The 14,144-nt window shown below is 49.8% G+C and overlaps 1 protein-coding gene across 1 annotated transcript; it reads right to left on the bottom strand.

Annotated features, from left to right (window-relative positions):
• Positions 1-2,001: 2,001 nt before the first annotated feature.
• Positions 2,002-13,481, bottom strand: LOC124648548 (protein NRT1/ PTR FAMILY 8.3-like). Its single transcript, XM_047188291.1, has 9 exons — positions 13,371-13,481; positions 11,308-11,376; positions 10,987-11,187; positions 9,910-10,736; positions 7,203-7,338; positions 3,971-4,064; positions 3,658-3,875; positions 3,029-3,561; positions 2,002-2,917 (listed from the first exon to the last, which is right to left on the bottom strand). Exons 1-9 carry the CDS (start codon positions 13,479-13,481, stop codon positions 2,098-2,100), a joined length of 3,009 nt encoding a protein of 1,002 aa, XP_047044247.1. The 3' UTR covers positions 2,002-2,097.
• Between the last annotated feature and the right edge of the window lie 663 nt (positions 13,482-14,144).

Here is a 14,144-nt window from a genome sequence, read left to right as displayed (position 1 = left end):
GTCTACCCGAGTTCACTTCGATCGATATATGTAATATAATGGTTTCCTATATATATGTGTATGCATTATAACGTGTTTCGAATGGAGGCAGAGTCTGCCGCGGCAGCATTTTAGTGCAATTCCCTGCCGGGGCAGAGTCTGCCGCGGCAGGGAAGGGCACCAAAACCTTGCCGCGGCACAACCCTTTTGCACCGGTGCTAAAGGTCCCCCCGCCGGGAGCTCCACAGCGGGTCACGTGGTGCCCCCTTTAGCACCGGTTTGTAACTGAACCGGTGCAAAAGGGGGGGAGGGGGGGGGGCTTTTGCACCGAATGGTTTGCACCGATTGGCCATCCGGTGCATATGACCTTTATAAACCGGTGCAAAAGGCCCTGTTTGCAGCCGCTAGCTGTAGGACTCGCGTCGCTGCTAAGTGTACATTAGGTCTAGTTTTGACTCAAACACCTCACAGTTTGCTAACTAATTATGAATCGAACAGTAGCACAAATCGTACACATATTTATCACACGATAAACTCCACCTTAATGAATATTTCCTCGCCATCTTAAAGCCATCACACACAAACATCAGTGTACCTTGGATTTGAACCATTGATCACGGACTACTTACAAGTATTTACCTAATAATGTGCTACTCACAAATAACAAACATGGATTTGTGTGGACTGCATCATATTTTAGGTGGAAAAATCAATATTGTTACAATATAACAACTTATCAATTTCAATGCCTAGTTACAGTTTCATGACTTTGTTGTAGTTCCTACTTGATTGTATGATGGGTGTTTCTTAGACTACTCATAGTGGGAGTAACTAAGGTAGTAATATAGAGCTACATGCATTACCAACTATGCAAATTGATGACATGACATGATATTAAATGAAGAAAGAGATGGTTGTGGTAACTAGCTATGTTACCATAACATCACACTTTTCAAGATAGAATGAGTCTACAAGCTAATTAATACACTCATGCATGATACTACATCTAAGTATGCATTATGAAGGTAGTAACATAGAATAGTGTCATATGCATGACACTACTATATGTTACTCCCCACTATAACTAGTCTTATATTTATTTAAGGGTGAGTTCCAGCTTACATTCCCGTTGTTGAGATGAATTGCCTCATTTAGTATTTTCATCGGGATTACTCCTTTGGTGAAAGTTTTGTCTATTCTTACCACTTCTAAGAGCAATTCCAATAGTATAGCCAACAGTTGGCTATAACAAGATGTCATATCATTTGTAGTCATCATATAGCTAACATGTACAATAGTTGGCTATAAGAATGTAGTACTTTACTAATATATGGCCCACCTTTCACTCTCACAAGGTGCCTAGGAGCACGTGCAAGAGCTCTGCTATGTGCATAGTAGCCCACCTCCCTTCTCTCTCCTCTTCTCTCTCCTCCAACTCATCTAAAATATATTATTTAATGTCTTATAGTCAGCTGACTGGACTCTATTGTACTTGCTCTAAGATTCTAGGAGCGAGCTTCCATGTAGGCCACTGGTTCGCTAAATTAGGTACACGTGGCATGCCAAGTCATGGTTTATGTCCTTTTTTCTTTGCACTTGAACCGGTTCGACTCCGCTGACCCACACCCGCCTAGATAAAGCGGTGCAATTCAGTTTGGGTCAGACCAAGTCAGGGGAGGAAAATTGCATCGGGACGCAAAAAAGAGTCATGCCTCTTCTTCCACCCCGTTCCATGTTAGGCGAGGTGAACCGGTTCTAGCGTAGGGAATGAAAAAAGGACAAAAATCGTGACATGGCCATAGCCTTGTACATGGTGACCGGGACCGACCCTTAAGAGTGTTCTCAGTATATTAGAAGGGCTAAAAAGTGGCAAAGCTTTCACTAAATGTGGTAATCCAGAAGAAAATCTACTACTAGGAAGTAGGAAGCTAAAAACTAGAATTCACTTTTGTCTTCTCTCTCGCGCGTTTGGCCTTCACCTAGCTTTGACTTCGGTCTCCCATACATAACTTTATTCTACCCCCTTTATATTGTCTGAAATCCTACTAGTTCCATACCTAAGTTCAAATTTCAAGCAACGAAGGTTACACAATAACTAGTATACGTTCAGGATCAAACTCAGTTAGGTAGTTTGCGCCTGTACCTTGCGCTGCAATAGACGAATACAAGCAAGTTCAGGAACTGCAGCCCGGCCATGAACCAGAAGAACCGATCTAGATGCCCTTCGTTGAGGTTCTCCGGTATCCAGCCATGTTTCCCTCCTATACTTGTCGCCGAGCCGATAATCTTCAACATGATCGAGACAAGGTAGCTACCGAGAGTGACCATGATGAGACTGCAAGCCTGGCACATGCTTCTCATGGCGTCAGGGGACTGCTCGTATGCGAATTGTATGAAACCGACCACGCTGAACACCTTCGCCACACCGACGAAGAAGTACTGCGGTACCTGCCAGAGGATACTCATCGGAACCACCACGTTCCGATGCGATAGTCCTATGCTCCTCGCCACATTGAGGCGTACCATCTCGACCGAGGCAGCTAGGACCAACGAAATCATCGCGAAGAACATACCGACACCGATGCGGTGCAACTCAGAGAGTCCACGCTTCATGCCGGTGATCCTGCTTGCCATAGGCATCAAGAACTTGTTGTATGCCGGCGCCAGCATGAGGATGCAGACGCAGTTGAACGTCATCAGGGAGGCAGGAGGTACTGAGAAACCGCTGATGCGATTGTCCATGACCGATCCTTGTTCCACGAACAGCGGGAACGAAGCTTCTGCGGTGTTGAAGATTATGGCTGTTGCCAGGACCGGCAGCATTCTCACTAGGATCTTCAGCTCCTCCACTTGTGTCACGGTGCAAAGCCTCCAGTGGTTCAGTAGGTCGCCAGATGTTTTATCACAGGTAGTGACTGTGGCAGCTCGATCAAGAAATCTGAGGAATGATGAATATTGTTAAAGAGTCAGTACGGAATAAAAAGATATGAAGAGGATGAGCCAAAGTAGTTTGATACAATGAAGAAAATATATGCAGAAAAAACTATACGTTAGTCCTGTAGTGTGCATCAGCTTCCGGCTGCCTGCAATGGCCGACTCCTTCCCTGGAGTCTCATACAGAAGATGGCTGTCAACCGGCACATCCACATGAAGCTTTCGAATCGCCGCAACCGCTACCTGGCAGGTCCTCGTAAGCGCGCTTCCTCCGGGCTTCTGGTACCTGTAAACTCTTGTGCAAGAGAGAAATCCAGCAATGCCGACTGCCAAGAAAATTGTAGGGATCCCAAAACCGAGTGCCCAGCCGCAGTTGTCCTGGATCCACACCATGATCGTGCTAGCGAAGAAGAAGCCACCATTGACTGCGAAGTAGTACCAGTTGTAGTAGAGCTCCTTCTGGGCCTTCTCCGCAGCGTCGGTGTCGTCGAATTGGTCGGCTCCGAATGTGGGAACACAAGGCCAGATACCACCCAAACCCAGAGCAGCCATGTAAAGTCCTACCGAGGACAATGCATCCTGAGGAGAGATCGCCACTGAACTGATACCCTCTGGAGCCTCAGCTGATAGTGTCAGGAAAGCCATTCCCTGTAAAATATCACATGAATAATGTTCGGAAATTTTGGCACGAAGAAAACGCGTAATCAATCTAGGATACGTAATCGAGGATCACGGATCACTTACCAAGGTGAAGATGGAGAGGGAGACTACGATTGTTCGGTGTCTTCCCCAGTATGAATCTGCCAAGAATGCTCCGAGTGGAGAAGCAAGGTAGCAGGTACCCTGCCAGGAAATGTTGCGACTCGCTGCCTCGACATTGCTCTGGTGCTGCACCTTGGTCAGATAGCTCACAAGGTTCGTCCCAACCGCGTAGTACGCGAGAGCGCCGCAGAATTCACCACCTGCATATGCGATGCGAAGAACCAGGTCGTGAGAAAACCAAAAACTGATCATACTCCATTGCAAGAGAGTTGCAGCAGCAAGGAGAGTAGCTTACCAAGAATGGAGCAGCAGGCTCTCCATTTCCCCGAATGCTCCCTGGAGGCTGGTGCTCCTTTGAAATCAACAGATCCATCGCCGGTACACGGATCCTGCAGAGGCATGGAGACAGAGACAACGTGCGTGGTGAGATGGTGAGAACAAGGCAGGTAAAAAGGAGGAAGAAAAAGGCCTGGGCGCCGTGTGAGGTGAGAGCTCGTGGAGTTCTCGAATGGCGCGGCTTGCGCACTTTCATCTATGCAGCTTTATACTTTGTGCTACGCGCTCTGCTACGATGTAATCACAATTCTCACATGGGCACGGCCGCCCCATATGTATACTACTTCCGCATTTGTGTGGATCGAGTAGAATGTACACAAAAAAAACTTCCAAGATTTATTCTCTTTGATCGCTCAAGTGCAAAACAACAATAGTCTCTACTCTGTAGTCAAGCCGATCCATGACATCAAAGAAACATCTATTGTTCAAAAACTAAGAAAACGTTAGAAGGAAAACAAAATAGACTTTTTTTTATCCAGGCTCTTAATTTGTCAGTCCTAAGTCCTAGTGTTGAGCTTCATGCACTAAGAACATCTCCAGCCGTTAGGGCTGAAATCCGGCGCTAAATAGCGCCGGATTGGATAAAAGTTTGGTCTGGGAAGGCCCATTTTCCCAGCGGCGAGTCCAGGGTGGATGAATTTTTTTGACAAAATACGGCGAATTCGGACAGAAGTAGGCGAAACTCGTGCAAACATAAGCGAAATTTAGTGATATTTAACTTATATAGGCGAGTTCGTACATATATAGACCGAATTCGTACATATATTTGAATTCGGCGACGGGGAAACATTAACTTAAACTAAAAGCGGCATCCTACATGCTAAAATGGCGGTAGAAGGCTGTGTAGTCCGCGCCATCGTCGTCGTCGTTGTCGCTCGAGCTGGTGGCATCCTAGGGCGGCGCCGCCTCGTACCAGCGGCTCGAACCCTGGCTAGAGTCGCCGGCGCGTGGCAGCGTCGGCCGGTACATGTCATCGTCGCTGCTCTCCTCGAGCTTGATCAGCTCGACGGGCCTGGGCGCGGCGTTCGTTGCCGCGGACGGTCCGGCGGAGCGGACGGTGCGTTGCCGCGCGGCGGCCATGTCCAGCAGCCAACGCTGGTGCTCCGCCTCCTGGCGCTCCCAGTCCCGCCTGGCCCACTAGAGCGCGGCGTCAATGGGGAGGGTGTTGTCGGCGGGCACCAGGTCATTCAGCGACCTGGCGATCGCCTCCTCCATCGCGGCGTCCTCCGAGCGCTTGGCCTCCTCCTCGGCGAGCTGGTTGGCGGCGGCCTCCTTCTTCGACGTCTTCCTCTTCCGCCCGCGCGGTCGAGAGGAGGGTTGGTCGGGGATGACGAGGGCGCCGCTCCTGCGCCCTCTTGTCGGCGGCGGAGACGCCGACTCCTTCTTGACGAAGACCGGTGTCGACGGAGACGCCGGCTCCTTCTTGATGAAGACCGGGGGCGCCGATCCGCCGGACCTGGACGAGGACCTCGACCCAGACGAGGAGGAGGACAGTGTCATCCTCCTCGACGTTCAGGAACTGCCGTGTCAGTGCGACACGGTAGCCGCCACCGGCGGCGGCATCCCCAGGACTGGGGAGTTCCCACCCTCGATGTGCGCGAGCACATTCTCGAGGGTGCGGCCAGGCGCGCTCCACCAGCGGCGGCGGCCGGCGGCGTTGTTCCTAGCGGGAGGGGGAGGAGGCCCGTCGTACTGGGCGAGTTCACGCTCGTACCTGCACAGGAAAAAGGCGGTCCACGCCTCGTAGTTGTCGGGGAAGAAGTGCGGCTCCGCGTCGATCTCCGCCTCCAGGGCGGCGCGACCCATCGCCGGCGGCGGGATCGGGACGCTGCCCGCGCTGAGTCGCCATCCTCCCGGCGCGCGGAAGTCCGGCGGCGCCGGGTAGCCCGCCATGTGGAGGAGTCGGCCATCCCATTGGTGGAGAGAGCGGCGACCGAAGCCATTGTTGGCCGCGTTGTCGTTCGCCATTGCTTGATCACCGCTAGCTCACTCGAGATTGGGGAAGATTGAGCACAGTGAGCGTGGTGAATGCGGCCAGACGCGGTAGTTCGGCGATAGAGGTCGACGCGCGTGAAACCGAGGTGGCGGCATTAACTCGCCGCGTGGAAACGATGTGTCCGGCGAAGACTGATCGGCGGCAGGCCTTTTCAGCGTGCGGAAGACGATGCGATGAGGATGACGATCGGTCTCTCTCGCCGACAAGTTGGGGCCACCAACCGCGCGGGAAACTTTCTCGGCGTTTCGCGCTCTTTCGTTTCGTCCGGAGTCCTCGAGCGCTCCCCGGGGGCCTCGTCGGGGAGACGGCTGGAGATGCTCTAACCAACTATTCCAAAAGATCAATCTGATGGAAATAGTTAGGCAATCTACTTATACAGTTTAGGACAACTAGAGGGAGGGCAAAAATTGGTCCAGACCTGGAAAAGTCCGGTGCTAAAAAGTCAAGCCCGAACCTGATCCGACTGGCAGGCCTATAAATCAGGCCCAAACCCAGCCAGAATAAGCAAAAGCCTAGCCCGGCCCAGCCCAACCTGATATTTACCTAAATCGTGTGGTATGTGAGCCTAGCCCGATCCAGGATTTTTGGGCTGGGCTAGGTTGGGTCATTTGGGCCGGGCTGCCCATGCCCAACTGTAGTATGGAGTATGTCGCTGTCTACAAACATGACAATAAATTCACAGAAAATCAAACTATAAATTCAAAACCGGGCAACAAGTAGTAACAGCAACCATCTCCTTTTCAAAGTTGATGATGTTTTACAAAATATAGTGACAATCGTTTCAATCATATTTTCTACAAGGATTGTTTAACTTTGTAGTTGGTAGATACTGTACTCCCTCCATCCCATGAACATGAGATTCCGAATATGTTTGGCCTGATAACAGCGAATGCTAATGTTGGAATATATGAGATATTAGAGTTACCTATTTCCAAAATGAGAGAAGGAGGGAAGGCAGGCTAGAACAAACTGCTGAAAAACGCCGAAAAAGTCACGAGATCAAAAAAGAAATGTGAGAGTGAAAGAAAAGGAAATATCTCTCTATCTGGTTCCGTGGATTGGGCGTAATAATCAAAATGGCATATAGGCGACTACGTAAACTCAAAAAGTCCATCTGAGCGGAGGAAGAATTATATCTGGTCCTGAATTATATCAAAAACTCCAACTGCAAAGATACTCAGAAGTAGAAACTGACCGGCGACGATGGTATGCCATGGAGAGGAAGAAGAGGAAGCAGCAGCCTGTCCTTCTCTGCCTCTGTGACGAAGCTATCCATTCTTCTGTTCCGCTTTGCTCTACTCCCCCACGGCGACGGATGCTGGGATTGCTGGCTGGTTTTATACACCAAAAAAGTAAGATTAGGGAAAGGAGGTAACGTAGGAAGCACCAGCAAAGCAGGTTTTCAGTTCTCACTAAGAAAGGAGGACTAAATGATGAATTTATCAAAGAAGCTGCACAAGTTCACATCCACCAAAGAGCTGTCATAAACTTGTCCTTTCTCGAACAGCACTCATCAAGGAGCGAGTGATGACGTTGAGATTCAGTACTACCAGTAACTGCATTAACTGCATGCAGCATGCCAGGCAAGATCGAGAAAAACTGTCCCTCAAAGAAACAAGTGGTACCAGAGAAGACACGAGCGTTTCCCCTGATCTTCTCTTGAATGATTCCTGCGAGGAGGAAACGTAGAGCTCTCCTTGTCAAGCTCACGTTGAGAATGAGGCTAACTGTTTGCTGAACGCAGATCATTACAGCCCAGAAAGAGATCGAATCCCCAGCAATTCCAAAAAAAAGAAACATCAAAATCGGGGCCACATATTTCCATATCAGATGCAAGAAGTAGTTGGAGAAGTAGCAGCATTGGCTCATGCTGGCAGGAGGGGGGGTGCTCTTATTTAATTTCTGTGGTAGCCAGAAGGTGGTTGCAATTAAGATCACTAGAAAATAATCTCGTGTTAGGCAAACAAGATCCATGGGGGTAAAAGTAATCTGAAATTGCTGGTTTGTTTCAGATAACGATAGATCTCAAAGTCGCGATGGCATTATCAAATACCATGATCGGAGTAATAGCACGATCGATGTGTTCCACGGGTGCCGGGGTGGACGGCTGAGCTGACTATTTATAACGGTGGTGCCTACATCATGTTGCCTTCTTGTGAACATTGTTGTCGGTGTGCCGCTAACATAACCTTTTTTTTTCCAAACTGGTCATTATCTGTTTGGTTGGCCAGTACATTTGAAGGAGCTTCCACTGGTAAGCCACATTTTCATGTTGTTCGTCTAGGGTGGCTATGGAACAACACAAGATGAGACTCATCTGATTACAAATTATTATCCACGTTTTTGAAAATGTGAATTTATGATTCTTCACATTTTTAACTTGTGATGTTTACGGTCCCATGTGAAAACCTTCTTGATATTGTTGATTATTAGGTAGTCCGATAACAACAATAAAATGAGTAAGAAGGACAATGGGTAGGGTATGGATAGGGTAGGGCAATACCGTATCCATACACATGTAGTCACTTAGACCCATATCCATACCCACGGATACAAAAAAACTTTACCCATACCCATACATGGTGGGTACCCGTACTCATTGGGTACCTGGTGGGTAGGTCAAATTGTACAGAAGTCACTAACAATTTTACGTTTATCGACAACAAATTTGATTAAAAAAATTAATTGTCTCAACTCAATACTAGGTAGTTGAGTACATAAGAATGAACAAAATATAAAAGTCACATTCTCATATTTTTCACCCAAGGGCGAATTTGGCAGGCGCATGTCTAATAAAGAAAACTTTCCTTTGCTTACCATTTCTTATAATAGATTTTACTTTTATGGAATCTCATAATACCTTCTTTATTTTATTCCTTTAACAAACAATCCGTGCATGTGGCTAGAAAATTTGGATCTCATTACGGTTCATATAGAGAAAAAAAACTTATATCGGCAACAGGAGAGGACAAAGTATAAATAGAGTGCCCAAATCTCAACCAAGAACTTGGTCAATTTTTTTAAAAAAAAATGTGCATTTGTGCCTACAAAATGATAATAATTTTTTCACATAGTGGAATAATGTACTGCTTGCTTTCAGAGAAATGTCTGTTGCACGGATAGATTCGGTGGTGTTAGTGTCGAGTGATAGTCTCAGATTTAGCAAAACAAAGTACGTTTTCAGTTCTCACTCAGAAAGGAGGACTAAATGATGAATGGATCGAAGAAACTGCACAAGTTTACATCCACGAAAGGTGTTCATAATCTTGTCCTTTCTCGAACAGCAGTCATCAAGGAGCGAGTTGAGATTCAGGCAAAAACAGAAGAAGTAGCTGAAAACTGTCCCTTAACGGAACAAGTGCCGGAGAAGACATGAGCTTTTTCCCTTGATCTTCTTTTGATAAAACGAGATCATCTAAATGATTCCTGCCACGAGGAAACGTAGAGCCGAGAACTAGATCGAGCTGCCAGCAAATTCCAAAATGTAATCAAAATGCGGGGTCACATGTTTCCTTCCCTGATGCAGAAGTTGTTGGCCAAGTAGCAGCAGCATTGGCTCATGCTGAGGCATCTCCAGCTGGCCGAGCGTATCTGAATCGGTCCGTCGATCCCGCTTTAATCGGCCGACCTAAACGGACCGACTCGTCTGCTCAACCTATCTGTTCACCAAGTTTAAGAAACCGATGCTGCGATGCAACGGCGTGTGTACAAGGATTTTAGGGAAAGCCTCTTACGTGTAATACGTGGGGTTCCTGTGTTTATATATTGGGGCAAAGGCCAAGAGTTAGGGTACAATTACAATTAGAGTACAAGTCAAATACAACTAACTATATCTATCTGCACACGCTAACACCCCCCCCCCCGCAGTCGCAGCGGGGGGCTCTCGGACGCAAAGACTGGACCGAAAGTCGAGGAAGAGCTGAGTCGACAGCCCCTTAGTCATCACATCGGCGAACAGAAGTGAAGACGGAACATGTAACACCCGAACCTCGCCAAGAGACACCTTCTCGCGTACGAAGTGGATGTCAATCTCGATATGCTTGGTACGGCGATACTGGACTGGATTAGAGGACATGTATATGGCAGAAACATTGTCACAATAAACCAGAGTAGCAGAACAAAGAGGTCGATGAAGCTCCTGAAGAACCTGCCGTATCCAACAGCACTCGGCAACAGCATGAGCCACAGCTCGATATTTGGCATCTGCATTGGACCGTGAGACAGTCGTCTGTCGCCTAGAAGACCAGGAAATAAGAATGTCACCATAGTAGACGCAGTAGGCAGAAGTCGATCGGCGAGAGTCGGGACATCCCGCCCAGTCAGCATCAGAGTAAGCTGTGAGTGTTGTCGAGGAGGAGGCACGGAGATGAAGACCAAACTCCAGTATGTCGCGCACGTAGCGAAGCACTCGTTTTACCAGAGCGAGGTGAGGGGAACAAGGTGCATGCATGTGCAAACAGATTTGTTGCACTGCGTAGGAGATGCCAGGACGCGTCAGTGTGAGATACTGAAGAGCACCGGCGAGACTCCTATACTCGGTAGCATCAGCAAGAAGGTCACCATCAGAACTAGAGAGCTTAGCTTGAGTGTCAACAGGGGTCGCCACAGGATGGCAATCAGACATGCCAGCTCGCTGCAGAAGATCCATCGCATACTGCCGCTGAGAGAGGAAGAGTACATCGACGTTCCTTGTCAGCAATGCCCAGAAAGAAGTGAAGTGGTCCAAGATCTGTCACGGCGAACTCCCGATGAAGCTGATCAAGCAGACCCTGAAGAAACTGAGCAGAGGACGCAGTCACAATAATATCATCCACATAGAGCAAGAGATAAGCCGTATCAACTCCTGACTGAAGCACAAACAGGGAGGTATCCGTGGCAGAAGCAACAAATCCTAGCGTCGCGAGATGAGTAGCAAACCGTTGATACCACGCTCGGGTGGCCTGCTTTAATCCATACAAGGACTTGTGTAGGCGACACACGTGATCAGGACGGGCTTCATCAACAAAACCAGGAGGCTGTTGGCAATAAACCACTTCATCAAGATTGCCGTTGAGGAAAGCATTCTTGACATCAAGCTGACGTATAGGCCATGAGCTGGAGATATCGATGGTGAGAACCAACTGGATGGTAGCAGACTTGACAACAGGACTGAACGTCTCATCGTAGTCAATTCCAGGACGCTAGGAATAACCACGAACCGCCCAGCGAGCTTTGTACCGCGCTAGAGTGCCATCTGAGTGAAACTTATGCCGAAAGATCCATTTGCCGGTGACAATGTTGGCACCAGGAGGGCGAGGTACAAGAGACCATGTGTTGTTGTCGAGGAGAGCCTGATGCTCATCAGCCATGGCCGACCGCCAGTTGGGATCCTGCATGGCCTGACCGTAAGTAGTAGGCACAGGTGCAATAGTCGTGTCGGAGACATGGAGATTGATGTTGTTCTTCGAGCGACTGACACGCCCGGACCTTGTGATTTTTACCACAGGAGAAGCAGCAGAGGGTGCGGCAGGGGTCGATGATGAGGTCGTGGAGGAGGTCTGCCGCACGTCACAGGAAAGACCCGCTGAGCGGCAGGGGCATCCTGCCGTGGAGCCGCGGCAGAGCTCACGAGAGGAGCACGGGCGGCAGCGGTGGCCAGTCCCGGTAGTGTCCTGTCTAGGTCGGTGAAGAGGAAGTCGAGCCGACATGGCGGCACCTGCTGTACCGTAAGAGCCACTACAACAATCTGAAATGGAAAAATAGTCTCATCGAAAACAACATGTCGCGAGATTAGCACTTTTCTTGTAGACGGATCATAGCATCGGTACCCCCGATGATTAGATGGATAACCAAGGAAAACACAAGGAAGAGAACGAGGACTCAGTCTGTGTTTGGTGGTAGACGTCACATTAGGGTAACAAAGACAGCCAAATACCCGAAGCCGGTCATAGGGAGCTGAACGACCATGGAGGAGGGTGTAAGGGATCCGCGACTTGATTGCGGTGCTAGGACGTCGGTTAAGAAGATAAGTGGTGGTGGCTAGCGCTTCAGCCCAAAACTGGGAAGGAGCATGAGCATGAAACATGACGGTGCGCATAGTATCATTGATGGTGCGAATGGCGCGCTCGGCTTTACCGTTTTGCTGTGACATGTAACGACACGAAAGATGTACCATGGAACCGCTAGAGTTTAGAAGTGTATTAACGGCGGAGTTGATGAACTCGGTGCCGTTGTCGGTTTGAAGAGAATGAATAGTGGTGTTGAATTGAGTACGAGTGTACGCGAAAAAATTCACAAGAGTGATGGCAGCATCAGATTTGGTGCGCAAAGGAAACGTCCAATAATAATGAGAATAGTCATCGACAATCACAATGTAATATCGAAAACAAGAATTACTAATAATTGGAGATGTCCACAAATCAACAGTGAATCAAATCGACAATAGCACTAGACGCTATAGTAGATGAACTAAACGGCAACCGCACATGTTTGTCGAGCTGGCAGGCGTGGCAAACAGATGGGCGGCACACTTTATTACACTTGATAAACTCTAAACGCCGAAGAGAGGACATATCATCGTGTCCAGGGTGACCAAGACGTTGATGCCAGAGATCTTCAGAGGCGGTGACTAGCAGGGCGGTGGACGCATGGCGGTGGCGACTATGGCGGTGGAAGACGGTGCTAGGCAAAGTGTAGAGATCTCCGTCACTATTGCAATGAAGAATCACACGACGGGTCTTCAGGTCCTTCACAGAGAAACCAAAGGCGTCAAACTCAATAGTGCAAGCATTATCGCGAGTAAATTTGCGAATGGAAAGCAAATTACGAATAATACGAGGAACATGAAGAACATTGTTGAGTTTGAACGAGTGGCCGGTGGGAGAGGAAAAAGTGGCATGACCGGAAGACGCAATAGGGATATTACTGCCGTTTCCGACGGTAACAAAGTGTGGAGGCAAGAGGGGTATCGATCTAGAAAAATGACCATCATCGTTGGTCATGTGAGAGGAGGCCCCCGAGTCCATGACCCAGCCTCCCTATTGAAGGGCAAGGCTGTTCAGCGCCGCGATGAGCGCCGAGTTGTCCCATGTTGGTATAGAGTAGAATGATGGAGCCGACTGGAAGAGCGGTGCTGCAGTGGTGTGGTAAGCCTGACGGGCCGCGGGTCGCGGACCAAGGATGCCCGAGACACGCCACTGCCATTGCCCGGCGAAAAGCACACCCATGGGCCCGAGGGGGCGGGCATCACGGGGTGGTTGGTGGTGGAACCGCCGCCGTTCCAGGGCTTGTTCTTCTTCTGCTTGGTGAAGGGTTTTCCCAAGCCGGTGGAGGAGGAGTCACCGCGTCAGGCCGTGCCAGTGCACGAAGGCGCGGAGGGACGTGCCTGGGCGACGAGGGCGGTCGACACCGCGTTGGAGGCGGCGTTGGCCTGCTGCATCTCCTCCCGGAGGAGCATGCTCCGCGCCCTAACGAAGGTGGGAAACGGATCCTTCATGGAGATACGGTGGCGGCCGAGGTGAACCGAGGCCCGAGCCCGCGCAGAGTGTTGAGGACGAGCGCACGGTTGGAGACCGGGGAGTCGTTGTCGGCGAGGGCGTCGGAAAGCTGCTTCTACCAGCGACAGTACTCGGTGATCGAGGAGGTGCCCTGGACCAGCTGACGGAAGTTGTTGTCGAGGTAGATCACTTTGCTAGCCTTGTTGGCGGAGAAGAGCTCGAGGAGGGAGAGCCAAAGCTGGCGCGCCGTCTGGTCGCGGGAGAGGACCATGTCGGCCACATCCTCGTTGATCCCGGAGTGGAGGTAGTTGAGGACGGCGTAGTCGTTGGAGGACCACGTCGGATCAGAGGGGTTGGCGGTGGTGGTGCCGTTGATGTGGCCGATGACACCGGCGCGGCCGATGGAGGCTTTCATGTAGATGCTCCACTTGGTGTAGTTGGAGGCGTCGAGGGAGAGGACGACGGGTGCATTGCTGCACGTCATGCCACCAGCGGGAAGGGAGCCGGCAGGGAGGGAGACGAGGACACCTGAGGTGGAGTCGAGGTGACCAGGGGTGGTCATCGTCGCAGCGGAGGAGAGTGGAGGTGGCGGCGTAGATTGACTAGGCAGCGGCAGCTGTTTAGGTTCTAGGACCTGAACGTATCTGATACCATGTAGAACG

Source organism: Lolium rigidum, chromosome 4 (genome assembly GCF_022539505.1).
Source record: "Lolium rigidum isolate FL_2022 chromosome 4, APGP_CSIRO_Lrig_0.1, whole genome shotgun sequence".
Lineage (NCBI taxonomy): Eukaryota > Viridiplantae > Streptophyta > Magnoliopsida > Poales > Poaceae > Lolium > Lolium rigidum.
Note: the sequence above shows the minus strand (reverse complement) of the source record. Positions and strands in the feature narration are given on the sequence as shown.

What these genes read in the sequence shown, in the direction of transcription:
- LOC124648548 (XM_047188291.1), bottom strand. Translation starts at nt 13,481, where the DNA reads ATGAAGGATCCGTTTCCCACCTTCGTTAGGGCGCGGAGCATGCTCCTC. An exon ending in ATGAAGCCCGTCCTGATCAC is followed by an intron (nt 10,737 to 10,986) that starts GTGTGTCGCCTA and finishes TCGCCGTGACAG; the next exon opens with ATCTTGGACCACTTCACTTC. An exon ending in ATGGCATACCATCGTCGCCG is followed by an intron (nt 4,065 to 7,202) that starts GTCAGTTTCTAC and finishes ATGCCTCTGCAG; the next exon opens with GATCCGTGTACCGGCGATGG.